The sequence below is a fragment of the Triticum aestivum genome, chromosome 2D (assembly GCF_018294505.1).
Source record: "Triticum aestivum cultivar Chinese Spring chromosome 2D, IWGSC CS RefSeq v2.1, whole genome shotgun sequence".
Classification (NCBI taxonomy): Eukaryota; Viridiplantae; Streptophyta; class Magnoliopsida; order Poales; family Poaceae; genus Triticum; species Triticum aestivum.
In genome coordinates this window covers 651,807,472-651,831,793 of record NC_057799.1, presented here as the reverse complement: position 1 = coordinate 651,831,793, position 24,322 = coordinate 651,807,472, and the positions used below count along the sequence as shown (strand labels likewise).

General features: G+C 41.9%; 1 protein-coding gene, 1 non-coding gene and 1 pseudogene across 2 annotated transcripts; 1 reads left to right on the top strand and 2 right to left on the bottom strand.

The window, feature by feature from the left end:
• The first annotated feature begins 438 nt into the window (after positions 1–438).
• On the top strand, positions 439–634 carry LOC123056401 (U2 spliceosomal RNA). The gene has a single exon (XR_006426778.1). It is a non-coding gene; the product is annotated as a U2 spliceosomal RNA (small nuclear RNA).
• Positions 635–4,092: 3,458 nt separating this feature from the next.
• On the bottom strand, positions 4,093–16,269 carry LOC123056191 (disease resistance protein RGA5-like; annotated as a pseudogene).
• Positions 15,933–23,754, bottom strand: LOC123050851 (disease resistance protein RGA5-like). The gene is made up of 4 exons (XM_044473581.1): positions 23,663–23,754; positions 22,931–23,567; positions 22,606–22,813; positions 15,933–17,389 (listed from the first exon to the last, which is right to left on the bottom strand). Exons 2-4 carry the CDS (start codon positions 23,517–23,519, stop codon positions 17,386–17,388), a joined length of 801 nt encoding a protein of 266 aa, XP_044329516.1. The 5' UTR covers positions 23,520–23,567; positions 23,663–23,754; the 3' UTR covers positions 15,933–17,385.
• Positions 23,755–24,322: the final 568 nt, after the last annotated feature.

The window sequence follows — 24,322 nt, the reverse complement described above, 5'->3', positions numbered from 1 at the left end:
TGGCCCAACATAGCGTCGTATGTGCGTTTGCTCGGCTGTTCGATGCAAAACGCGTCGAACAGGAGTTCCCCTCGTGAAGGCTCGTATCGAATTGGAATGGTTGCTAATCGTTGGCTAAGACTATTATTTGAGATGCGAACCAACCTGTGATTGGATGGTTAGAGGTACAGTGATATCCATTATTTCAGGATTTTCGGCGATGCACTTTCAGCGGGAGGAGACGTTTCCGTCGACAACGAGGCACCTACGGTGATTTCGTAAATCTGAAAATGATATGCCGGCTGAGTCTCTCGAAGCTGCTCATTGGGGTAGGTTGTGCGTGTGTACATTCATAGGCGTGAGTGTATGCGCATATGTATGAGCGCTTCTATCTGTACTGTGTTAAAAAAAGATTGTTTGTTGAGATAATAACCAAAATACCACTAATCAAAATCAGACATGCTTTTCTAGGCCTTTTGGTTAAGATCAAGTGTAGTATCGGTCTTATCAGTTTGATATTTGGTATGTAGATTTTTAAGTCTAAATAATATGAAATTAATTTTTTTCTGTTGAGAAGGATCCCGGTATGTAGCTTGCGACATGGGTCCTTTGTGTCGCGCTAGTGCTGCACAACTACTAGGGGTGTGTTTGGTAGGGTGCATGGGAGGGTGCATGAGGTTAAAAGTTCTCAATCCGACTCACTTTTGCTTGTTTGGTAGGGTGCATGGGCTCACATTGGCTATGCTCAACTGATGCAAAAAGGGCCCTCAGCTATGCCCATCTCATGCATCCCGGACACGACCCTCGTCCCCATCCAATAGACCACATCCAGATATGTTTAAATTTTTAAAACTTGTTCAGAATTTCAAATTTTGTTTAATTTTTCAAAAAGAAATACAAAAAATATTCAGAATTTCAAAAAAAAATTGAAAATGTTCACAATTTCAAAAAAAATTGAATTGTTCAGAATTTCAAGATTTGTTGAAATTTTCAGAAAATGTTTAGAATTTAAAACTTCGTTTCAATTTTAAAAAATGTTCATTATTTCAAAATTTATTTAAATTTCAGAAAAGTTCAGAATTTCAGATTTAATTTATTTAAAAAATCAAAATTCAATTTTTCGAAAAAATTTCAAAAAAGTTCAGGCTTCCAAATTTTTTTAAATTTTTTAAAATGTTCAGAATTTTAGATTTTCAAATTTTGTTTATATTCTCTATAAAAGTTCAGAATTTCAAAATATGTTTAATTTTTTCCCACATTTTTTCAATTTCTCACCATTTAAAATAATTATTCGGAATTTGAAATTGTTCAGCATGTCGAAACACATGCAGGATGCCAAACAAAGTCTCAACTCAGTATGTCTCAGCGCATACACCGCTACCAAACAACAGCAAATGCATGGACACAGCATGTCTACACTCAGCATGTATGAGAGGAGAACAACTAGGCTAGGTCCATACATGGTACCAAACACACCCCAGGGCTCGGCACACCCCAATCAAAAAAAATCAAACATGCCAAAATGCCTACCTAAACAAACATGTCAAAGTACAACAAGTGAAAACTAACTTGTCAAAATAGCACTACAGTCTCAGTTTTTCATGCCAAAATACCACTTCCATTACATGTAAAAGGAATTCCGTTAGTCAAGCGGTCAACAACTTGCCACCTTTTATTAAATAGCAAACATACCCTCGTGGGACCTAGTGCTTTTCTATTCCAATTTTTTCTGCAACAGAAAATAAACCAACTGCATGGCGGCGCACCAAAGAATCTCTGTCAGCGCCGGCTTCTGCCATTGACCCCCCTCTCTCCCTAATACCTTGTTCGCTACTAGCCGCCCATCTCCTTTCTCTGCTGCTCCAGGACGATCTCCTTACGGCCCTGGCCCCTGTGTCTTAGCCGCCGCTTGCCGCCCACGACCTTGTAGTGGGACATGCTACACAAAAAAATTATGCTACACGATTACACCCAAGAACACTATGAAGATGCACGTGATCAAAGTCACTGATGAGCAGAGTAGCATAAGCGGTGTAGCTTGTCGATGAAGCGTGATGATTTCCTCAGCTAGGTTATACCTCCCAGACACGAGAATTTAAGCAAGATGATCCGCCGATCGAGATTGGAAGTAGACGACCCCTTCGAGGTAATCCCGCGTTTCAATGTGGTAATCCGGCAGCACTCCGACGTCCAGAAACAAGAGGTTCCAGGAAACTAGACAGAGAGAAGCCTAGCGATGTCCAGGAAGAAGAGCTCCTGATTGACCAACCCAATAGGGCGGGTTTTAGAAACTTTTATGTACAAAGACTCTAGTTTGCAGAACCTTCTGTCTGGTCTTGAGAAGGTTCTGGCCGGGATTTTTGTTTAAATTTTCTCGGTGGTTTTTTGTACCATTTTATCAGTTTTCGTTGGGTTTTCCATTTTCATTTTCTTTCATCTTATTTGCACCATTTTTCTATTTTGAATTCACGTTGGTGTTTTTCCAAATACACGTTGAATTGTTTTGGAATGCATGTTAAACATTTTTCAGATAGATGTCGAACATTTTTAGACACACGCTGAGCATTCGTCAAATGCACATTGACCATATATAGAATACATGGCGAACGTTTAAAAAAATACAATGTGAACATTTTAAATGCAACATTGAATATTTTTTCGAAACACACATCAAACGTTTTCCTAAATGCATGATGATATTTTTTACATACGTTTAAGATTTTTTAAGATACATGGTGAAACTTTTAAATATGTTGAACATTTCTAGGATACATAGTGAAAAATTATTCAATATACAATGATCATTTTTGTTAACCCATGATGAACATTTTAAAAATAATACAACGTACAAACTTTCATACGTGGTAGACATTTTTTAAATAAACGTTGAACATTTTCTAGGTACGTAATGAACATTATACATTCTAACTGTATTGACACCATTTCTTAGTTGTAGGCGCAGGTGACACCGGAACGCACGAAAGAAGAAGATTGTACGGGACGAGACGCTACATCTCGCAATAGGTTAGATATAACATTCGTGCCCATCTATCAAGACCTCATTGTACGGAAATGCCTGCTGGGGCTTGTTTTTTTTTTCTTGATAAAAGCTAAAAATCATATTTTTCACGTTTTGAAATTTCTGAAAAAAATACAAATGAATATAGGGATGTATACTACTTCTCTGTAAATTTTCATGATGAAATACTTTTTGATGAAAGCTACAGAAAAAAATCATGTATTTCTAGCACATGCTATTCACTCTAGTGGACGGTGGCTTATTGGCGCTCCATTTAGCAGTAGCCAAGGGGGCAGTACCGGCGAATTCCCAAGCTGCGCAAGGCTAGAACCAAAAAAAAGTAGCAAGCAGCAGCAGGTCGGCGCTGGGCAAACAAGCCAACAGGAAAACATAAAAAAAAAAGTGAAGTTGTACATCATAAACTACTCATTTGGAAGGAAAGTGGAAATAGGATAGTTCATCATGAACTAGGTAGCTTTATCGAAAAAATCATGAACTAGGTAGCTTTCAAGCAGTGAACTTAGGACCTTACAAATGTAATGGTTCCTGAAGCGAGGAAAGCAAGAACATAATAGAGGATCATGCGATTTTATCTTACAAGAATGTAGACAGTATTCAACACAACAATAGAAAGGGAAATAGGTTCGCTGAGTTCGACGCACACCAGGAAAACCCTCTAGTTACGTTCTCTGGGAACATAACCTAAGGGACAAAAAACCTGGCGCACCACCAAACTAGCCTTATTACACACTGAACAAATCAGTTTCACCAAATAAATATGTACAGGCAAAAGCACACAGAAGTTCATCTCGCTTACACGGAAGGAACATGAAATGAAAATAGTGACCGGGAGGATGGAGAATTGCACGATGGAGAGTCGATGCCGCCAACGAAATCACCTCCTGCTAGCTGAAACGAAAGGCAGAGACAAAGAATCACATACAGTGCAGGTTGCACAAGGAAAATGCTGAAGTAAACAGACAGTGGAGAGCTGAAGAAGATGCTGAAAGAATAATGCGTTTACTAGTTACTAACTAGCACATGCCTGATGTAGAAAACAACCGCACGGACCTTCAGGACACAGGATTTTGTTCATCGCTCGCTCGACTCGACTTGGCCTGAAATTGGAGAAACAATTGTTAAAGAAGCCAAAATAAACAGGGAACTGAATTAATGCAGAAACGACAGAAGTACCTCTCCATCATGTCAGTATTTATCGGCACGAAGGGTGGGGCTTTTGGGATGCTCATCTGCCACATGCCTCAGCACGTCCATGGGTTGAGAATAATCCCCAGGTCTGTTTCCCTCATTGAAAAGGTCAATTCTGAGTTTCTTGAGCGAATCAAGGTTCCTTATGCTCAAATCGAACTCAGGACTGAGAATGTCATTCACTCGGAGACCGAAGCGAAGGCGTTGAACCATTGGCATAGCTCCTGGTTGGAACGTAGGGTGCACCAGTAAAAGATTGTGAAAAAGGCACACTCTTGCTCTGGGGAAGGCACCAACGGTAAGCACCAACTTTTCCACTGTGTTCTTGCCATCACCTAGATCTGACATGAGAGTGACATAACGGAGAGCCGGCAGCATCCCAAGGATCTGGATATCCTCAAATCGCACTTTAGTAACATATAGATATAGGTTGGAGAGTAGGGGAAGCGACGAAGAACAAATCCATGTAGGCAAGCTCTCGAGATGTCCGTCATATTTAAGCCTGCGGAGGTTTGGAGACGGCACCCAATCCTGCATAAGGTTGGCATCCCAAGGACCAGCAGAGGAGATCTCCAGACTCTCGAGTTCGGGCAGGTTGCCTAGGGACTCAATCAAAGCTTTATCAATTTTCAGGTGATTTCCTAGGGTCTCAACTACACCTTCTTTTCCTTTCAGACTAGGGTATATGAAATGAGTCATAGGTTCGTTAGTTCTCCTCCGATTATCCGGCTCCGCAAATAATCGTCTTGGAGTTTTTCTCCTGGAATCCCACTTAAAGGAGAGCTACCTTAGCCTATCCAGGCGGCCCAGCTCTTCTGCACTGTCGGCAGAGAAATGGCCCACCCCGTCTCCCTTCAGCTGTTCAAGGCATGCCAGGTTGCAGAACCCTTTTGGTAGTTGCATATTTGAATCAAGGATTAGGCACATCAAATTCCCCAGCTGAAAAACACTCGACGGCAATTCTGTTGAATTGGTCCAGTGCAAGTCCAGTGTCTGCAAAAGCTGTAGCTTTCCTATTTCCTTGGGAAGATTGCCAACCTTTGTACCCCTTAACCCCAGGTGTCTCAAGAGTAACAAGTTCTCAACATGCCTAAGGTCAACACCTTGAAGATCACAACCTTCCAGATCCAATACCCCTAAAAATTGAAATATAGAAAGAGGGGGGATCCTTTTAGTAATAGCAGGACTAAAAATGCTAAAAGACCTCACTTTTGTCATGCTTGTGGTAGCCATCTGAGCATTGGTGAGATCTGTCATGCTCTTCTGGATGTCCAATCTGCAGAACTTCTTTGCCAAAGGTGTACCTCCCTTGATAACATCCAGTATAGTAACAAAGTTTTCTCCACTTGCTAATTCAAATATAAGATCCAGCATGATATCATGTACGCAACAAGCTTCAACCCTTCCATCAGCATGTATGTTTATCGGCATGATCATGTTTCTGTTTACTAGCTCATTGAAGTAGCTCTCTCCAAGCTCAAGCAGGCTAGCAGTTTCATCTTTTACTTGGATAAATCCTCCACAAATCCATATACTTATCAACTCATCTCTGCTAATTTGATGATCCTCTGGAAAGATACTTAGATATAAAAGGCAAGTCTTCAAATAAGGAGAGAGATCATAATAGCTCAATGATAATATCCTCTTCATCTTCTTGACATGATCATCACCATTTTGAAGTCCATGGCCAATAGAATTGAGCAAAACATACCATTGGTCAATTTGGTTGACCCTCTGATTATTAGCCAAATAACTAGCAAGACTGATGATGGCTAATGGCACCCCGGCACATTTCTTCAGGATCTCTCTGGATACTTGCTCGAATCCAGAAGGACACACTTCACTTGAAAATATTCTTCCATAGAAAAGTTTATGGGAGTCATGGTAAGAGAGAGGTTTCATCTGATGAATCATATCATCTTTAGAAGAGCAGCAAATTTCTGAGACATCCAAAAGGCGGGTTGTAGTGATTATTATACTTCCACACCCATCGTCGATAAGTGCATATCTGATTGTTGTCCATGCCACTTTATTCCATAAATCATCAATAATTATGAAGTACCTATGCACATGGCAACACGAGAGCTACAAGTTAGCAAAACGAAACAAATATTTACCAAAAGCATGGAAGCATGTCAACCACAACCACTTCGATAATGCAATGAGGTACTATTGTTACCACTTGAGCAGTGGGTGTGTTTGATTCTTAGATTTGAATGTCAAGAAACTTTGATGGCTGGGTGTTTGGGAAAGGGGCTCAATACCGACTCACAACCCATAACTTTGAATGTACTACCACGGCCCCACAGAACAGTGTGCACGCGACCACAAATAGTGTGTTATGTACTGGAGATGTATGTGCCACTAGCGTGGATGGCATCTGCAGCAATATAAATGAGTACATGGTTCGTTTGGTGGGTGACGCGTACCTTTTCATTCTAAGCAATTCTCGGACTACGATGATGAGCTGCTCAACGTCCAAGTTTGCTGCATTCAGACTAGCATGCCTTTTTTTGTCAAGTTTAAAGAGAAGATTGCTTAATACTTTATGCATGTCCTGATTCCGAGACACAGAGACAAATGCTTTGTAATCAAATTTTGTTGGAAGGGTTTCATATACTTCTCTGGCAAGTGTAGTCTTGCCCAATCCTCCAAATCCGACAATAGAGAGTATCTTGAGTTGCGCCTTGGACACAAGGTCCCCCTCAGTGATCTTCTTGATAATATCGTCCCTTGCTTTATCTAGGCCGATGATATTCTTCTTATCTCCATATAGAACCTCCAAGAAAGGGTCAACTGTGGTCCTTGTGGCTGCAGGTAGATTAGCAAGATTATACCTTTCATGTCGTCTGGTGACATCTTGCAACCGTTTGTGGATTTCGTTGATTGCTGTGGAAATCTCATGGCGAGCCTTGCCCTTTTTAAACTGGTTTGCCATATTGGCCATGAGCTTCTTGAATCTGGCCTGATTTGCGTCGGAGCCACAACCCTCAACACGCATCAAGAAAGAGTCGACAACGTCCTCCATGTAGTAAGACAGCTCCCTAACATCGGCAGCCCAAAGGTTGACCTGCTCATCGAGCTGATCCCATGGCACATCTGCCACCTTGCCAAGGGCAGCACGCATAACATCCAGCTCGGCAGAGAAGGACTTGACCTTTTTCTGAACTCCCTTCTGTAGCTTGTACTCATCCTTGATAACCTCGCCCAGTTTGAGAAGGAGGGAGCCCATGGCCCCTATGGCGAAGACGAGTGATTGTGCGTGATGCTTTAGGGGACTGGAAACACGATCCGTTCTCGCATGTCTGGAAAGATTGAATGTGATGAAGAAATGGGAATGGTAACCCTAAGAAGATTAGCCAAATGGCATGTTTTGGCCTCAGAAGTAAAACCGTACCTGCTCTCAACTTGCGTTGGTGGTCTGTTTCTTGTCTGTTTCTTGTCTTCCTGAATCTCCAGTTTATTTTTGTCTTGTATCTCCGAAATTTCAGATATCCTTTTCTTGTCCACATTAATCTCCAGTCTATTTTCCTCTTCTACATGAATAATTTTCTTGTCTATGTGAATCTTCTGTAGATTTTCCTCTTGTTCCTCCAAATGTTCCGTGATCTGCTTCTTGCCTTCTTGAATCTCCTGAAGTTTTCCCTCTATTTCTTCAGTCTCGGTACTCTGATCCTCCATGGTGTAAGAAATCACATCAACACGCTGTACTCTGATCACAGGTGTGTTTGGATGATTTCTAATAGCGGCCTCCAATTCAGACTCCGCATCGTTTATGTTGAATTCCTCAGCATCCTGAACCCCAAATTTTATACAGACCTCTCTAAGTCCAATCAAGTGATGGAAGCCAACAATTTCAATGGCATGTGGTTCCATTTTGTTTAAATTGAAGCCTAATTTGAGCTTTTGGACTTTGGGCACTGCTCCTTGCGCAAAGAACATGCATGGTTCAGCACACATGAACTTGAAGTAGGCGAGTACTTGGAATCCTTCGTTGTCCATCAGGATCCTTCCTGCAGGAGGTTTCTGGATATACAGGGTGAGAGCAGTGAGGGCAGATAATTTTTTCAGGATATCAATATCTTCCCCTGACAACTCCCTAATTGCAATCTTTATAATGCACAGTTTCCTCAGCTCTCCAAACCACTTAGGGAGGGTGAAGAAGATGCAACAGTGCCGCGACAGTTCAATCGTCCGAAGAAGCAGGTCCGGAGGAGGAGTCACCATGTTGAAGCCATCCTCAGGGATATTTACACAAGACGAGCCTGAAGCAGATGGTACCAGAGTTAGGGACTGCAAGACGGTGAGTTCGGCAAGAATAGAGCCTAGGAGCTGTACATTTCTTTCCAGATTTTCTGCTGGCTGTACAGTAGTACATGTGAGCTGAAGATCCTGAAGATTTTTCAGCCGTCCAAGATGCAATATATTTTCTTCTGAGTGACTGCCGATATCAAAATACCCAAGAGTGCGTAAAGATGTCATGTGGGCAACTACACTGTGTTGAATATACTCGCTCAGAAGGCGGAGGTGCAGTAATCTATCCAGAAGAACAATATCTGATGGAAAAGCAACTACTTTTGCATGTACTTTCAGTGTCTCCAAGGGTTGCAGCCATCGAATCATGTCTGTGCCTGGAAGTTTGATGGTGTTATTACATTCAATCTCAAGATACTTCAAAAGAAATAAGTCCCCGATTCCAGTGAGGTCAAGACTCTCGTTGTCTTCATCAGCCCAAATATGAAGAATCAGAATACGAAGAAATCTATAATCCACAAAGGAAGAAGATAAACACTTGAAGAAACCCCAAAATATAAGAGACCGAACATTGGATGTTACGATGCTTTCTGGTATGTATGCACTTTTTACCCCTCCAAACTGGGCGGACAATCGGCGAACTTTCTCAGGAAGTCTAGAGTTGATTGATCATAGTCAATAGTGATGATAAAATTTTCCTCTCTGGATTTGTGCCTAATGAAATCCAGTACAATCTGGTGAACTGAACATGACAATACCTCGCCGTGATAAGTGGTGTCCACGGCTTGGACCATTCCTCTGCTGACAAGCTCATCAAAATAACGCTGGGCAATTTCTTCTGGGCCTTGTTCTCCCACGGCACTGAGAAAACCCTCAGCTACCCACAGCTTCAGCAACTCATCCTTCTTGATCACGTAGCCATGTGCATACATGCTGAGATATAGCAGACATGTCTTCAGGCGAGGTGGAAGACTGCTGTAGATAAGGTTTAGCACGTCTTTCATCTGTTCGAAATATTCTTTGTCCTCACGTAGCCACTTTTCCTTTTGGATGTTTGGAACTTCTTTGATGCCGAAGAATAACTCTAGATATTTATAATCATTAAGAGGTTCCATCTTGTATATATGGACTGGGTAATAACCACAGCATGCCAATGCTACATCATCAATTTGTGTAGTCGTTATTATTCTGCTGCAAGAATCACCCAGGGGAAAAGCACGGCTAATAATATTCCATACTGATGCAGTCCATAAATCATCGATTACAATGAAGTACCTGCAGAATTATTTATGTTAGGTCACACAAAAATAACAAAATAATATATACCTTGTTCAAGAGACAACATCTATTGAAAATACAACAAATTATTTATACCTTGTTCACCATTTTAGTTATCAGGAATTAAGCCTACCTAAATTGAAGACATGTCTTTACATTTTAACCATTCTCCATCCTCATAGGTGTTTGCAGGTAAGTTATTTTTTTTTTTGCTTCATTTCACATTAATGGGGACCCAAAAAAATGTTCCTTGTTTATTGCAAGGATAACATAGGTTAGCCCGTAGCGCCCATGCATCTTTTTCGGTCGATCATTCTCTCTGTTCTGTTTTTTGGGGGGTTTTCCTTGTGATTTTTTTGCAGGGCTATAGGGACCAATCCATAAATGTGGTTAATTAACGTAAATTTTTTGGACAAGGTAGGATTTGAACTCTAGTGGGTTGGTTAAGACTTTAGCTAACTATAGCCAACTAGCCAACTTATGGACTAGTGTTTGTTGGTTAGATTGAAGGCAATCCAGAATGTTGTCATTCATGCTAACTATATGAGATCTATGGTGAGACAAAAAGAACTAAAGAGCTTGTAGGAGGATTAAACCTACGACCTTTTGTGTGTAGAAGTAATTTACCCAATGCACTACCAACTCACCCATTTTTTAGTTTTCCTACTAGATTTCCCTTTTCAGCCATCAGAAATATGTTCTAGTGGTGTGTTGTTAAATAAACGGAAAAAAGATACTTGAACTTTCCCTATTTCTATATAAAACAAAAATATTTTTTTCTTTGTTATCTTCAGATCGATTTTCTCTAGTGCATAATTTGTTCATGTTTCCATATATTTTGACCCCGAAAAAAGTTTTTTAAACATACCCGATAACTTCTATGTAAATAGGATCGCAATTTACGTACCGCAAATCTAATAACTTGCCTATAATCACCATGGTAATTTTGCTCGGACGGAAAAAGTTGTTGAAAACATACCCCCGATAACTTCTATGTAAATAGCATTGTAATATACGCACCACGGACCTGATAACTCACATAAGAATACCGTGGTGGCTTTTTGGCCAGAGGGAAAAAAATTATTGAAAACATAACCCCGATAACTTCTGTGTAAGTAGCATGGTAATATATGCACCGCAAACAAAAGAACTTACATACAAACACCGCGGTAACTTTTACCCGGGTATTTTTTTTCGTGAATGCATAACCCCGGAAATAGCATGATAATGTACACACCATAGACCTGATAACCTATGTAAGAAAACTACGATAACTTTTGACCCAAGAAAAATAGGTTGTTGAAAAACATACCCTCAGTAACTTATGTATAAGTAGCATGCTATTATACGTGACGTAGTACTGATAACCTATTTACAGACACCGTGGTAACATTTTTTACCTGCGGGGGGAAATGTTGTTGAGAAACATACCATCGTTAATTTATGTCTAAATAACATGCATTCATGTGTAAACATACATTAGACTTGATAACTTATGTACAAAACACTGTGGTAAATTTGATCCAAGGGGGAAAGTTGTTTAAATATACCCGGTAACTTCTGTGTAAAGTTACCATGATGTCCAAGCGAAAGCTATCATGCTTCTCATGCTATAATTAACAAGCTTCTCATGATATAGCTACATCCTTATCATGCTATTTGTTACCATGCAGTTACTGTAGAAGCTACCAAGATGTTAATGTCAAAGTTATCACGTTGCTCATGCCAAAGTTACCAACCCTAAACTTAATACTTTTTGTGACAAGATAGAAAAGAAGAAGGGTTCAAATTCCCTTATTTATGTGCATTTGTCAACAACAGAAGTATGGATGAGTTGGTTATTGGGCTTAGTAGCTCAGCACGTTTTCTCTCGCATTGGTAGACTAACCGACATAAAACAAGGCGAGTAATAAAAATCTGTGAACCGGGATGAGAATAAAAATCAGGGAGAAAGAAAATTTTGAAAACGGGACAACTGAAACCAAGCCAGGTATCACACTCCTTTCTTTCTTGGTTTTCTTCGTTTTTCTTTGTTGTTTTTGCTGGTTTTCAACAGTTACTTTTTTGTTCAACAAATGTCTACTTTTTTTTAGCACACCATGTACATTCTTAGTGTACATGTGCAACATTTTGCTTCATATGGTTTGAACATTTTTCAAATACATGATGCATATTTTTTCTTCAATACATGTTTCAAACAATTTTTTTAAAACATTTTCCAAATACATGGTGAAAATTTTCTGAAATGGAAATAATTTTTTAGTAAACATTAGAAACATTTTTACATACATGTTTAACATTTTTATACACGTTTAAAATTTTATAAATTCATGAGAATTTTTCATATACAACTGAAACATATTTTGCGTACACGTTGAGCATTTTCAAATATGTTATTAATATTTTTCAATTATAAGTTTTTGATGAGTATTTTATTTTTCATACACATTATACATTCTTGTTATACATATAAATTTTTTTATATCATTTATAAAAAATTCAAAGACATTACTAATATTTGCCGCTGTCTACTTGTTTCCATAGACCGTGTACATTTTTACAAACACCAGGAACACTTTCTATACACGGGTTGAAATTTTTTAAATCAATGATTAACCTTTTTAAATGTATGCTTCTAATGTCTAGTTTTTTTCATAAACGGTGTACCATTTTTATATAAATTTGGAAAAAAATTGTACCCATTTAGCATATTTCAAATATATGTGTATCAACATTTTTTTCAATATGAATTAAATTTTTGTTTGAATATGTGTTATATATATATATATTTTATAATATTTCAAATATATGTGTACCATTTTTGTTTGAATTTTTGTTTGAATATGGGTGAGGAATAGTTATTTTTCACCCTCCCTCTATTTTAATATCAATGCACCATAATTTTACATTTCATAAATTTTGTCTTATTTCGTACGTAAAAAGAGACCATAAGAAAATATATAGTCGCTGTAAAAATATATTTTATGTTATGTAAACTTACAAATGTAAAAACATAGTGTAAAATATACATAAAATGCAATTTTTCTGGTCTTATGGCATATAATTCTGTTTTCTTATGTCAAATTTTACGTAGTGAATCAATATGAATGTAACTATTGGTATTTCAAATGTAATTTATTTGTGAAACGATAGTAAAGTTACCTCGGATGAAAAATAACTTATTCTGCACCCTAGGTGATAAATAGCATTACTATATATATAGGGTAACATCATTCTAAGCGTGAGTGTAGAATAGCTTATTCTACACCCCCTAGTAAGGATATATACAAAATCTAGTAAAATATTGTATAAAATGTAGTAATTAGAAAAATATATTTTTTACTACATAAGTTTGTAATTTACTTCATTTTTACGAAAATTACTATATTTTACATACTGTGTTACTATATTCTGTATGTACCGTTACTGGGGTGTAGAATAATCTATTCTACACTCACGCTATATATTATTATATTAGACAAATTTTATATCATCAGTGGTATTTACCACCACTTCATTTTTATACGTTGTATGTAGTATCTATCAAATCAGAGTATGTACACGTACTATGTAGTATATAAGAATGTTTACGTAGTATATACATACTAGTTTTTAGGTAGTATGCATTGTATTTTAAGTATGCCCTTATTTACATACAAATATATACGTATTTCACAAATATAATAAAAACTATGGGTCGACTCGCAATTTTTTCATGTAACTCACTTTGAAATATGTTATATATAATATATGAACATATTTATAATAATAAAGTTGTATATATAATACCATATGGTACTATATGAGATATGTGGGATAACTACCACTGGGTGGTAGAATGAATTTTGCATATTTTTATATATTCCAAATACATGATTAGCAATTTTGAAATATGTGATGAACGCTTAAAAATGAAAGGAAAAAGGGGAAATAAAATAAAAAAATAAAAGAGAAGAAAGCATAAACAAAATAAAAGGCAAAAATGCAAAACAGAGGGAAACGGAGAAGAAAAATCAAGATTTTGCTGGACCGGCCCACTAGCTATTAGCACTGTTGGCGAGCGCTGGTTTCTATCTCGCATAAAGCGAGGTATAGTCCAGCCCGGCATATGACAACTGTAATGGTTGTTATGGCGACCACACGATGACTAAAGAGATTGGCTCCGCGCGAGTGAAGGGTAGAAGAGGGTGAAGTGGTCAAACGCACGCAAGGAAGGAGAAGATGTGGAGAGCAACTAGTTAACGAGCGCTCCTTTGAAAGCCTCGTAACAATCAGCGTCACTTGGCGCGCTTTCAGCCATTTGCCACGTGTCGCGCTTTGGGTGCATCCTCTGGATTTTTTTTCCGCACGCGTTTTTGGCTTTTTAAACGGTTTTTTAACGGGTGTTTTTGACGTTTTGGTTTTCCACCGGTCTTCCTTAGCTTTTCGACCAAAAAAATTCGTGAAAAAACGCTTTTTCTTTTTTCCCTTTCGTTAGAGTCACGGTTTTGCTTCCGCGAGAGGCGCGATTTTGCTTTCGCGAGAGTCACGGCCGTGCCTCTCGGAAACGAATTTTTTTCCTTTAGCGAGAGTCACGGTTTTACTTCCGCAAGAGGCACAGGTGTGTTTTCGCGAGAGTCAGGGCCGTGCCTCTAGGAAACAGAAAAAAATACGTTTTCTGTTTTTTTATTTCGCGAGAGTCACGGTTTTGCTTCCGCGAGAGGCATGGTTGTGCTTTCGCGAGAGTCACGGCCGTGCCTCTCGGAAACGAAAGAAAAACTCGTTTTCTGTTTTTTTTTTCTTTCGCGAGAGTCACGATTTTGCTTCCGCGAGAGGCACAGTTATGCTTTCGCGAGAGTCACGACCGTGCCTCTCGGAAACGGAAAAAAATGCGTTTTTTTCCTTTCGCGAGTGTCACGGTTTTGCTTCCGCGAGAGGCACGGTTGTGCTTTCGCGAGAGTCACGGCCGTGCCTCCTCGAAAACGAAAAAAACGCGTTTTCTATTTTTTCTTCTTCCGCGAGAGTCACGGTTTTGCTTCCGCGAGAGGCACGGTTGTGATTTCGCGGCCGTGCCTCCTCGGAAACGGAAAAAACCCGTGCTCCTGGTTTGGTTTTTTCGTCCGGTTTTTTTCATGAAAAAAATGTTCGTCAAAACCTGTCAACATGGGATCTAGGTTTGAAGATCTCGACACGAGGAATCGAACAGTGAAAGCGGTTCGAGATTTGGACGCACGGTTTGAGATATAAAACGTTTTGAATAAGCGAATCTATGAAAAAAGGGAAAACTCACAGGTTGTGACAAGTGGCACGCTGCATATGCGCCACTTGTCGCAAATAGGAGAGTTAGAGTAATCTTTGCAACGAGTAATCCACAACTAATGATTTCGAAAGATGTGTTTGTGCTTCGCGGCGTGAGATAATAAACGCAGGCACGCAGGAAAGAAGAAGAAGATGGGCTCAAGAGGCAGAGCGCTGCATGGGCCCATACCGAGACGCGTGGTGATCATGGGAAGCGGCTTATTTGTTGGCAGAAATCAGTTGGGCAATTTGGAGAGATTTCCTGTAAAGCTGTCCAGGGAGAGACACGTAGGGAACAACAACATTGCGTACATGACCGACATGAATGATAAAAACCGAGCGTTTCCCGTGACAAACCGAGACATGTGGTGATGGTGGAAAGCGGCTGATTTGTTCCCAAAAATCAGTCGGGCAATTTAAATAGATTTCCGGTAATTTAGTGTCCAAGAAATACGGCCGCGTGTGAGCAATCTACTACTGGGAAAATGCAGCAGTCCGTGGAGGGATGAAATATTGCGTACATGACCGACATGAATGGTACAAACCAAGCGCTTCCCGTCTGTACCGACTCGTGACAAACTGAGACACGTGGTGATCGCGGGAAGCAGCTGAATTGGTCCCAGAAATCAGTCGTACAGTACAATTTAAAGAGATCTCCGGTAATTAAGCGCACTAGAAACACTGCCCCATGTGAGAAACCTACTGCTGGGAAAATGCAGTAGTCCGTGGAGAGGCTCGTTCTCGTGACAAACAGGTGTATGCTGTTTTGATGCATACCAGGTGTAGGACCTGAATTGTTCGAAAAAGTCTGCAAAAATATGAATATGGAGTGGAATACACCTCCCAGCGCACATCACTATATTCTTTCTTTTTTTGGCGGGTAAAACACATCATCTATTAATTAATCATCGCTTGACCAGTCCAGTTTACAAATAGCCTCAATCTCATCTGGCACACACCGCATCCAGACAACAGTTTAAAGGATGGCTCGCCCATACGAGCTAACGCATGGCTCGCCCCATTCTGGTTACGCTCTATGATATTTATTTCATGTGATCTCAAACTAAGTAAATGTCTTCCCCGCAAAAAAAAACTAAGTAAATGCCTAACATCATTTACCATCCTGCCACCGGTGATCTATCTGAGCTTTGGCCATTGATCATATGTGCTGCCGTCGCACAGTCCGTCTCAATAACAAGATGCTCCATGTTGTTATCCAGTGCAAGGGTCACCCCCTCCTTGATGCGGGCCATCTCCGCTTCGAGTGCACTCACACAGCGTGGGATGAATCGACACGATAAAAAAATGACAGCACATGTATCATCCCGGAGAATCATACCGGCGCCTCCTATACCTTCTTCATGAACCCACGAGCCATCAACGTTTAGTTTCACTGAGCCATGTGATGGCTTCCTCCAGTGCTCCATCGGCTTTATGCAGGTTCTCATTTCATGTGCATTCCGCTTCCCTTTAGGATCATCATAGAGGACCACAGTCTTCCCCTTGACGATATCGGCATTAGGACGCTGCCGGATGTTCAGTAGAGTTTCAATATATTAATCGACATGACGCTTCCACTAACGGAGCTGGCTTTCCATGGTACACCTCATTCTGTACATGCCAATTCCGTCTAAGTGTCATGATAACAGGGAGTCGATTATCCGTTGTGCACCCATCCAAAAGATGAATGATCCATTCAGGGCCAGTATTGGTCATAGTTTCCACCTTGGGCAATGTCCATATATCCGCCATTGCCGACCATAGTTGCTGGGCAAGAGGGCACCTACATAGTGCATGGAATGGGTTCTCGCATTCCATACCACAAAGAGCACATACGTTAGATGTTTCAAGTTTCCTCTTTTTTTTCAAGAGTGGCCAAAGAATTTGTTGTGATCCGCCAGGCAAACACTCGTACCTTAGGCGGGGCAGTGCACCACCACACTTACTTCTAGATGGCACGCATGCCATCCGGTGCCCTGCTCGTGGCGCACATGATAGTGTAGTTCTATTTCTCCAGTGCAAGCCTGTATGCATTTCGGACGTTGAAGATGCCTCATATATCAGGCGCCCACAAAAGGACGTCCTCCAGACGCCGTGGGTTGGCCTTGATAGCCAATATACATTGGACGTCTGGGTCCCAAAAGTGCTGCTGGAGGAGATCGGTGCGCCGCCGTCCGTTGGCATCGAGGAGCTCAGGCACACGCCGAAGGCGGCTGGTGGAGCGAGATGTGATCGGCCTATGTGACGTGGGTCGTGGGAGCCGGGGGTCGAGCCATATGTGAATAGATTCGCCATTCCCGACCCGCCATATGAGCCCCTGTTTAAGGAGCTCAAGACCATGCGGGATAGCATGCCATGTTGGTGATGCATTACCTGAAAAAACAGTGTCATCAAGCGAGCCGTTAGGATAGTATGTTGCCTTCAATACCTGGGAGCATAACGAATTTGGTTTGGTTAAAAGGAGCCAAGCTTTTCTCGCGAGGAGGGCTTGGTTGAACAGGCGAAAGTCATGGAAACCAAGTCCACCCTTCCCCTTTGGCTCGATAATTTTCTCCCAAGCAAGCCAGTGAGTTTTCCTTTGTCCTTGCTTTGAGCCCCACCAGAAATTTCTCACAAGCCGTGTGAGATCATCACATACTGAGCACGACAACTTAAACACTCCCACAATATAGGTTGGTATGGCTTGAAGGAGAGATTTCACCAAAGTTTCCTTCCCTAATTTGGAAAGACTGCCCCCCCAAGCCATGATTCTTTTAGTTAGACTTGCCTGCAACATCTGAAATTTCCCTTTGTGCATGCGCCCATCAGGTGTAGGTAAGCCAAGGTATTTCTCTTTAAATTTAGAATTATGCACTTGAAGCACTTGTTTGACTCCGGTTTGCATAACTAGAGGACATTTATCACCAAACTGGACAAAACACTTATGTGGGTTTATAAGCTGACCCGTGGCACATGCATATCGTTGGATGACATCCTTCACATAAGTGTCATGTGCGACATTTGCTTTGAAGAACAGAAGAGTATCATCAGCAAACAACAAGTGTGATATTCCCGGTGCCCTATTACATATCCTGATAGGTTCTGTAGCTTGTGGCTCAACTACCTGTCTCAACAACGCGGATAAACCATCAACCACAAAAAAATTAAGAAAGGAGACAGGGGGTCACCTTGCCGAAGAGCATGCGACGGTGCAAAGGAATCCAAGATGGCTCCATTAAGTTTGACGGAATATCTTACCGAGGTAACACATGACATTATCCATTGTACCCACTGATGAGAGAAGGCCAACTTGATCACTGCTTTCTCCAAGTAACCCCTACTCCACCCTATCATATGCTTTTGAAAGATCAGTTTGTATGCACAGAAGCTATTTTCTGGTTTTTCCCCATGCTGAATAAAATGCAGGCACTCAAAGGCTAACATCGCATTATCAGTAATCAGTTGCAACCTATTTACCAAGCACTTCACGGCAATTTTATAAATGACATTGCAGAGACTTATTGGTCCGAAATCTGTAAGCCGGATCGGATGGTCAACTTTTGGAATAAGCACCATTACCGTGTCATTTACGTCATCTCGCATATGTCCTATGCGGAAGAATTCTTTGACAGCCAAGACAACTTCCCCCTTCATCACCACCCAATTTTTCTAGGAAAACCTTGATGGAAATCCATCCTTTCCCACGGCTTTCAACGGACCCATCTGGAACAAACTATCTGAAATTTCTTTCTCAGTAAACTCCGCACACAATTGGTTGTTCATCTCAAGTGAAACTCTTTCTTGGAATAAAGGTACAAGGGATGCAAATCAAGTTTATTGTCACATGTAAAAAGTGTTTGGAAAAAGGCCGTAGCCATACCTCCCATGACCGACCTGTCCCCATGGCTGCAATCAGCATCATCTATCAGCGTTTCACCTTGTTCTTTCTAGCCCGCCACTTAGCTCGGTTCTGGAAAAAAATCGTGTTCCTGTCACCTTCCCTGAGCCAATCCACTCCTCTGCGCTGCATCCACATCATTTCCTCATGATATAAGAGCTCATGCATATGATCAGATAGAACACGTATTTCACTACGGTCCGCATTCATATTCATTAGTTCCTCCAAACGACTTCTGGATCTCTCAATATCCCGCGTGATGTTACCAAATTTCATTTTGCTCCAAGCATGAAGATCAAACATGAGCTTACTTAGTTATGCTCGAATGTCACCCAGACTGAATTTGCGGCCTGCTTGCTCCCAAGAAGCAGCAACTTTCTCAGGTAAAGAAGCATCACGTTCCCAAAACATTTCATACCTGCGAAAATTGCACCAGACGCTGTACACATCTTCTTTGATGCATTCCAGTACTAGTGGCGTATGATCAGAGCATGGCGAAACATTGTGGACCACTCTAGCTTCCGAGAAAATATCTTGCCATCAGTTGTCCACAACCGCTCTATCAAGCCTCACCCGCCCATTCTTCCTTCCACGTTGCTTGTTATCATAGGTAAAAGGTAAGCCAGAGAAACCGAGATCAATAAGCTCACACACCTCTAGAGTATCCCGAAATGCCAACATCTGGTAATCATTACATGGTGTAAGCGAGAAGTGTTCAAAGGACCACATTGCTTCATTGAATTCTCCAATGACACACCATGGTAAATCAGAAGTTTGTTTTAGGTCTCTCACGTGTGTCCACATACGGTATATGTTTTCTATACGTGGTTCCCCATACACACAAGTCATTCGCCACAAAGGGTCATGATCAGAGAGCCGCACATACGCATCAATATATATCTTTCATTAGCAGACTGAACTTCCACATATAAAGTTTCAAACCATAACAGGGCTAGTCCTCCACTCAAACCATCACTACTAACTCCCGAAAACTTCTTAATCCTATTCTACCACACAAACGCTTAACTTTTTCCCGAACTTTGTCAGGTCTCACACAAAAAACTAATTTTGCTTTCGCAGATTTCACCATGCCAACCAAGTTGCGAACTGTCAGTTTGTTGGCCACCCCCCGACAGTTCCAGCTTAAGCAACTCATTGCACTTGATGGGGCGTCGCCTGTGACCCCGTCAGTTTACCGGCGGCCCTTGGACCGATTGCCTCCAAAGTGTTTGTAGCCTCCTCCTCCATTGCCAATGAGCCCGCCCCTGTATTTCCTGTACCAAGTAGTTTATGTTCTTTTGGGGTGCCTCTAGGACACCTTCCTCCTTCATATCATTCAGCACCAGTTCCTCGTCCATTACGTCATCCTCACCTTCCACAATTTCTTCTGGTCTTATTAACGGAGTTTTCTCCTTCTGTACTTCCCTGTCCTATTGCTGAACCCGTGGGTGAGGTCTCTCCATCGCCATCGTCGCCGTCACAGCGCACACAACCGGCCTCTCCATTGCCGTGACCGAAGTTTCATCATCGGGCGGCTTCGGGCGGGCAGCATCCGCAGAGGGAGCCCCTTGATCGCCCCCACTGCCGTCAGGTTTCTTGCTGATCACAACAACCAGGATCACCAAGGGCCTGGCGGCCGCCAACGAGTAGGTTTCCGTCAGCACCTTGCCCTCCAAGTACTTCTGCCGATATGGGGGGACACGATCACGACAGGTTGATGCAGACCATGCCTTGCCTCTGATGTGTCCTTGTCGAGCTATTCCCACAGAATCCTTCCTGATCCAAACTCTAGCAGGGACACCAAGAGCGTGAGGCTCATAGGGCAGACGGGCGGACACAGCCGCAATAGAACCATAGTACGCCTGGATGGCGCACATGGCAACAATGCCATAGTACACATGGATGGCACACATGGAAACAACGCCGGCGGCCACGAGGCCGGGGCTAGGCGGCAGCGATGTCGGCGGCGAGGATGGGGGCGACGGCGGGGCGGGTGCGGGGGCGACGACGGGGGCGGGGGCGGGGGCGCCCCCGAGTCGCACATCACTATGATCATTGGGACCCCGAATAGAAAAAGAAAGGCCTATCATGAACTTTGAGCTATATATGATTTGTTAGAGTTGTGTCGAATATAGTGTACGAGGTAGGTTACAGTTGGACTTGTAGTTGTATTGTGTTTAGATAGGATATGGAGTCGTGTCCTAGTAGGACACTTGTATCCTAGACCTCTCATATATAGCGGGGTTAGACACACAATCTAACCTATGCCAACATAATAGCACCGGAACGCAGGGGAAGCCGCCGGCATGTGCCGGTGTCCAGGCCGACTGGGTGCAGTATTGTGACGGTGTCACGGAGAGGAGAGCCCGTAGTCAGGCCCCGGGGATGTAGCCATATCGGTGAACCTCGTTAACAAAACTCGATGTCGTGCTCGTGTGATTGGTTGGTCCTCGGATGATCGATGGTGTGCCTCGGATTTATTCTAACATGATTAGTCTGAACTACATATGTTTTGAGAGTGGTTTTTCTACACCTACCCTTGGTGCACCTACGGTGCGCCCACGCAAGAAAACATATCAAAATATTTCGAAAAAATCTGAAACTTTGTGGGAATAATCATCAACAAATGTTAGAGAGGCTTGTAAATTTTGGTGGTCAAATGACATCCAAGGAGCTCTATACAGAAAACACAAAATTACTCAAAATGTACTTGCACTATCGGAACTCAGATTTTCTGGAACTATGTTGAGAAACTTCCAAAGTACTTAGGATGCAAAAATGCTACACTTATGGAAATCTGATTCGGATTGGTTCGACGGACTCCTGTCTCACCAACCAACCTCCTGATTTCAGTTGGTGGCACCTCTCCTCCCTAATCTTCTTTAACCATCTACGTTGCGCGGATACTTCAGAAAGCGTGCGTATCCAGTCGGATACTGCCCCGATACTCGGAAACTGCCCCGATACGGCCCGATACGTATCCCGTAAGTATCCCTCGGTTTTTTAATTTAAAAAAGAAGAAAATAATGTTTGATACTCCTGGGATACTTCTGCGATATGTTTTGGATACCTCAAACCCCTTGTTCGATGTGAAATCCCCGTGCACCTTTTGAAGATTCACAAGATGGGCGTGAGTTTCATGTCAAAACATGACTGGCAATTTTTATTCAATTGAGAGGTGAGCAAGAGAGAGTCGATGCACTGATTGGAACAACAAACCTAGGGAAATCTCACTGCCAATTGATGGAAGTGGACCAAGTGCAAGAAAAGAAAAGGGGTAATCCTACTGAGGCATTCTTTGTCCTGGAAGCTCCTTATTTTTCCGTATTTTTAATAATTAATATATGTAATATCTATATATAAACGTATCCCCGTATCCATATTTTTTAAAAATTGGCGTATCGGGCGTGTCCCCGTGTCGCGTATCCGATACGTATCCAAGTATACATGCAACGTAGTTAACCAGAACTTTACACATGAGTCAGTAACAAAAATCACGTAGGGATCTGTCCATAAGCCTAGCAATTGTTGCTTAGGATGTGTGTTATGGTGCAACCAGAACACCTATTTCCTTTCTAAGAAAAATAGAACACAATATTTTCGAGAAATAAACAATCAAAAATTTAACGACACTAAAAAAATTTCTCTGATTTTTTGAATTAGACACAGTTATCACTTTTTAAGGTTATATAGTAGTATCGAGATTAATTACCTTTTGCCTCGGAGATGTTTGCTGATAGCATGAATAAGGTCCGGCACATCAGGAAAGCCATTGAGCCATGGCGCTTTAAGCTGTGAGAGCATGCTAGTGAGAAATCCCCTCATATGTGGATTCCGTGACACAGTTACGAAAGCCCGGCACTGAAATTTCCACCCATGCCTGTGATACAAGGCTCTTGCAACTGTTGTCTTCCCCACACCTGCAAATCATTAAAAAGTAAAAATAAAAAATTGTGCAGGAGAAACTTGATGTATTCTAGTATTAATGGAGTTGGAGAAGGCTTGAAATTGGAGTTTTAAGATAGATTTGTACCTACCTGCACATCCAGTTATAGGTATCACCTTGAGTGTCTTCTGGTCGTCGTCTAAAGCTAGCAGCTCCACAAGTTGCTCTGGGAGCTCCACATGACTAACTGTGCTACAGCCGGAGATGGGAACTGTGAGGCCGCTGGCACCGGCTTCCGCCCCGCCAGCCTTTGGAGAAGACAACTGGAAACGCTGTCGCCTTTCACACGCATCCTTAACACGGGCAAGTAATCCTGAAAGTTCATCCTTCGCACGAGCTGGAAAATGGAGATGAAGCCCGATGCCGCTGAACTCGTCTAGGAGATCATCCGTGTCATAACAAAGCTCCCGAGCCATCTTCATCCACCACTGGACCATGCAGTTAGCGTCCTGGTCTTCCGACATAATTTTCAGGCACATGCATAAGTCCTTGAGACGACGAATATCATCATCATCTCTGAGCAGATCTGGAGGCAGACTGTGTGCGAGATGGAGTTTCCGGAGGAGGGGGCCGACAGGCCCCAGCCAGGCAGTAATAGGATCTTGCATCGCCACTTGAAGCAAAACAGGATCAGGATCCGCCATCGCCGGCAGAGACGATGCGGCATCTAGATCCTCCATCTTAGCCGAGAGCGCCAGGAATTAGATTACCAGAACATCCATCTACACCTGAAGTAAAAACCAGATGATTATGTTTTTCTGATTGTACGCATCCATGAGAAGCAAACCTACAGATAATATATGAGACAAACGGGAAATATTACCGAAGGCAATCTCAATTTTGACGAGCACGACGCGGAGGCTACCAGATGGGAGAGAGTTTTTTTTTGTCGAGTTGTCAGACGAGAGATAAAAAGTGAAACAACCCAACTCGACAAGCCGGCGGGTGTCTCTTTGTAGGCGGAGAGAGCGGAATATTCGTTTTTGATCATGCGCCAGCTGGTTCTGTATCGGGCGGTCGATACTTCTCGTGATGGCTTTTTTTATACGGAAACCTGCTAGGCTTTATTGATCGATCGAGTAACAAAATCACAGGTATGATATCGGTGTCATGATACGTACCCAACAAGATATGAGGGCCATTATCTAAGGATAAAGAAAAGCTAGCTAGGCTATAAGCTTCATAATTACAGCTCCTACTTTCGAAAGCAAAGTTACAAGAGGGACAAGAAACCATCCAGTCTCAAATTTCCTTAAGTATGCCGGCATATACCCCTTTTGAACATTCTTGCACATCCTTCATGACACTTTGCAATTTGAAGCAACGTGAAGATGATCGAGACCTAGATCAGTAGCAAGGGCAAGAGCTTCTCTACACGCAACTAACTCCAACGCAAGTCGTCGGGTCTGATAGACCATGAATAGCACCGAAGAAAAGAGATAGCTGGTTTTGAGATTGTGCAGACGTGCTCCTCACCCCCGCG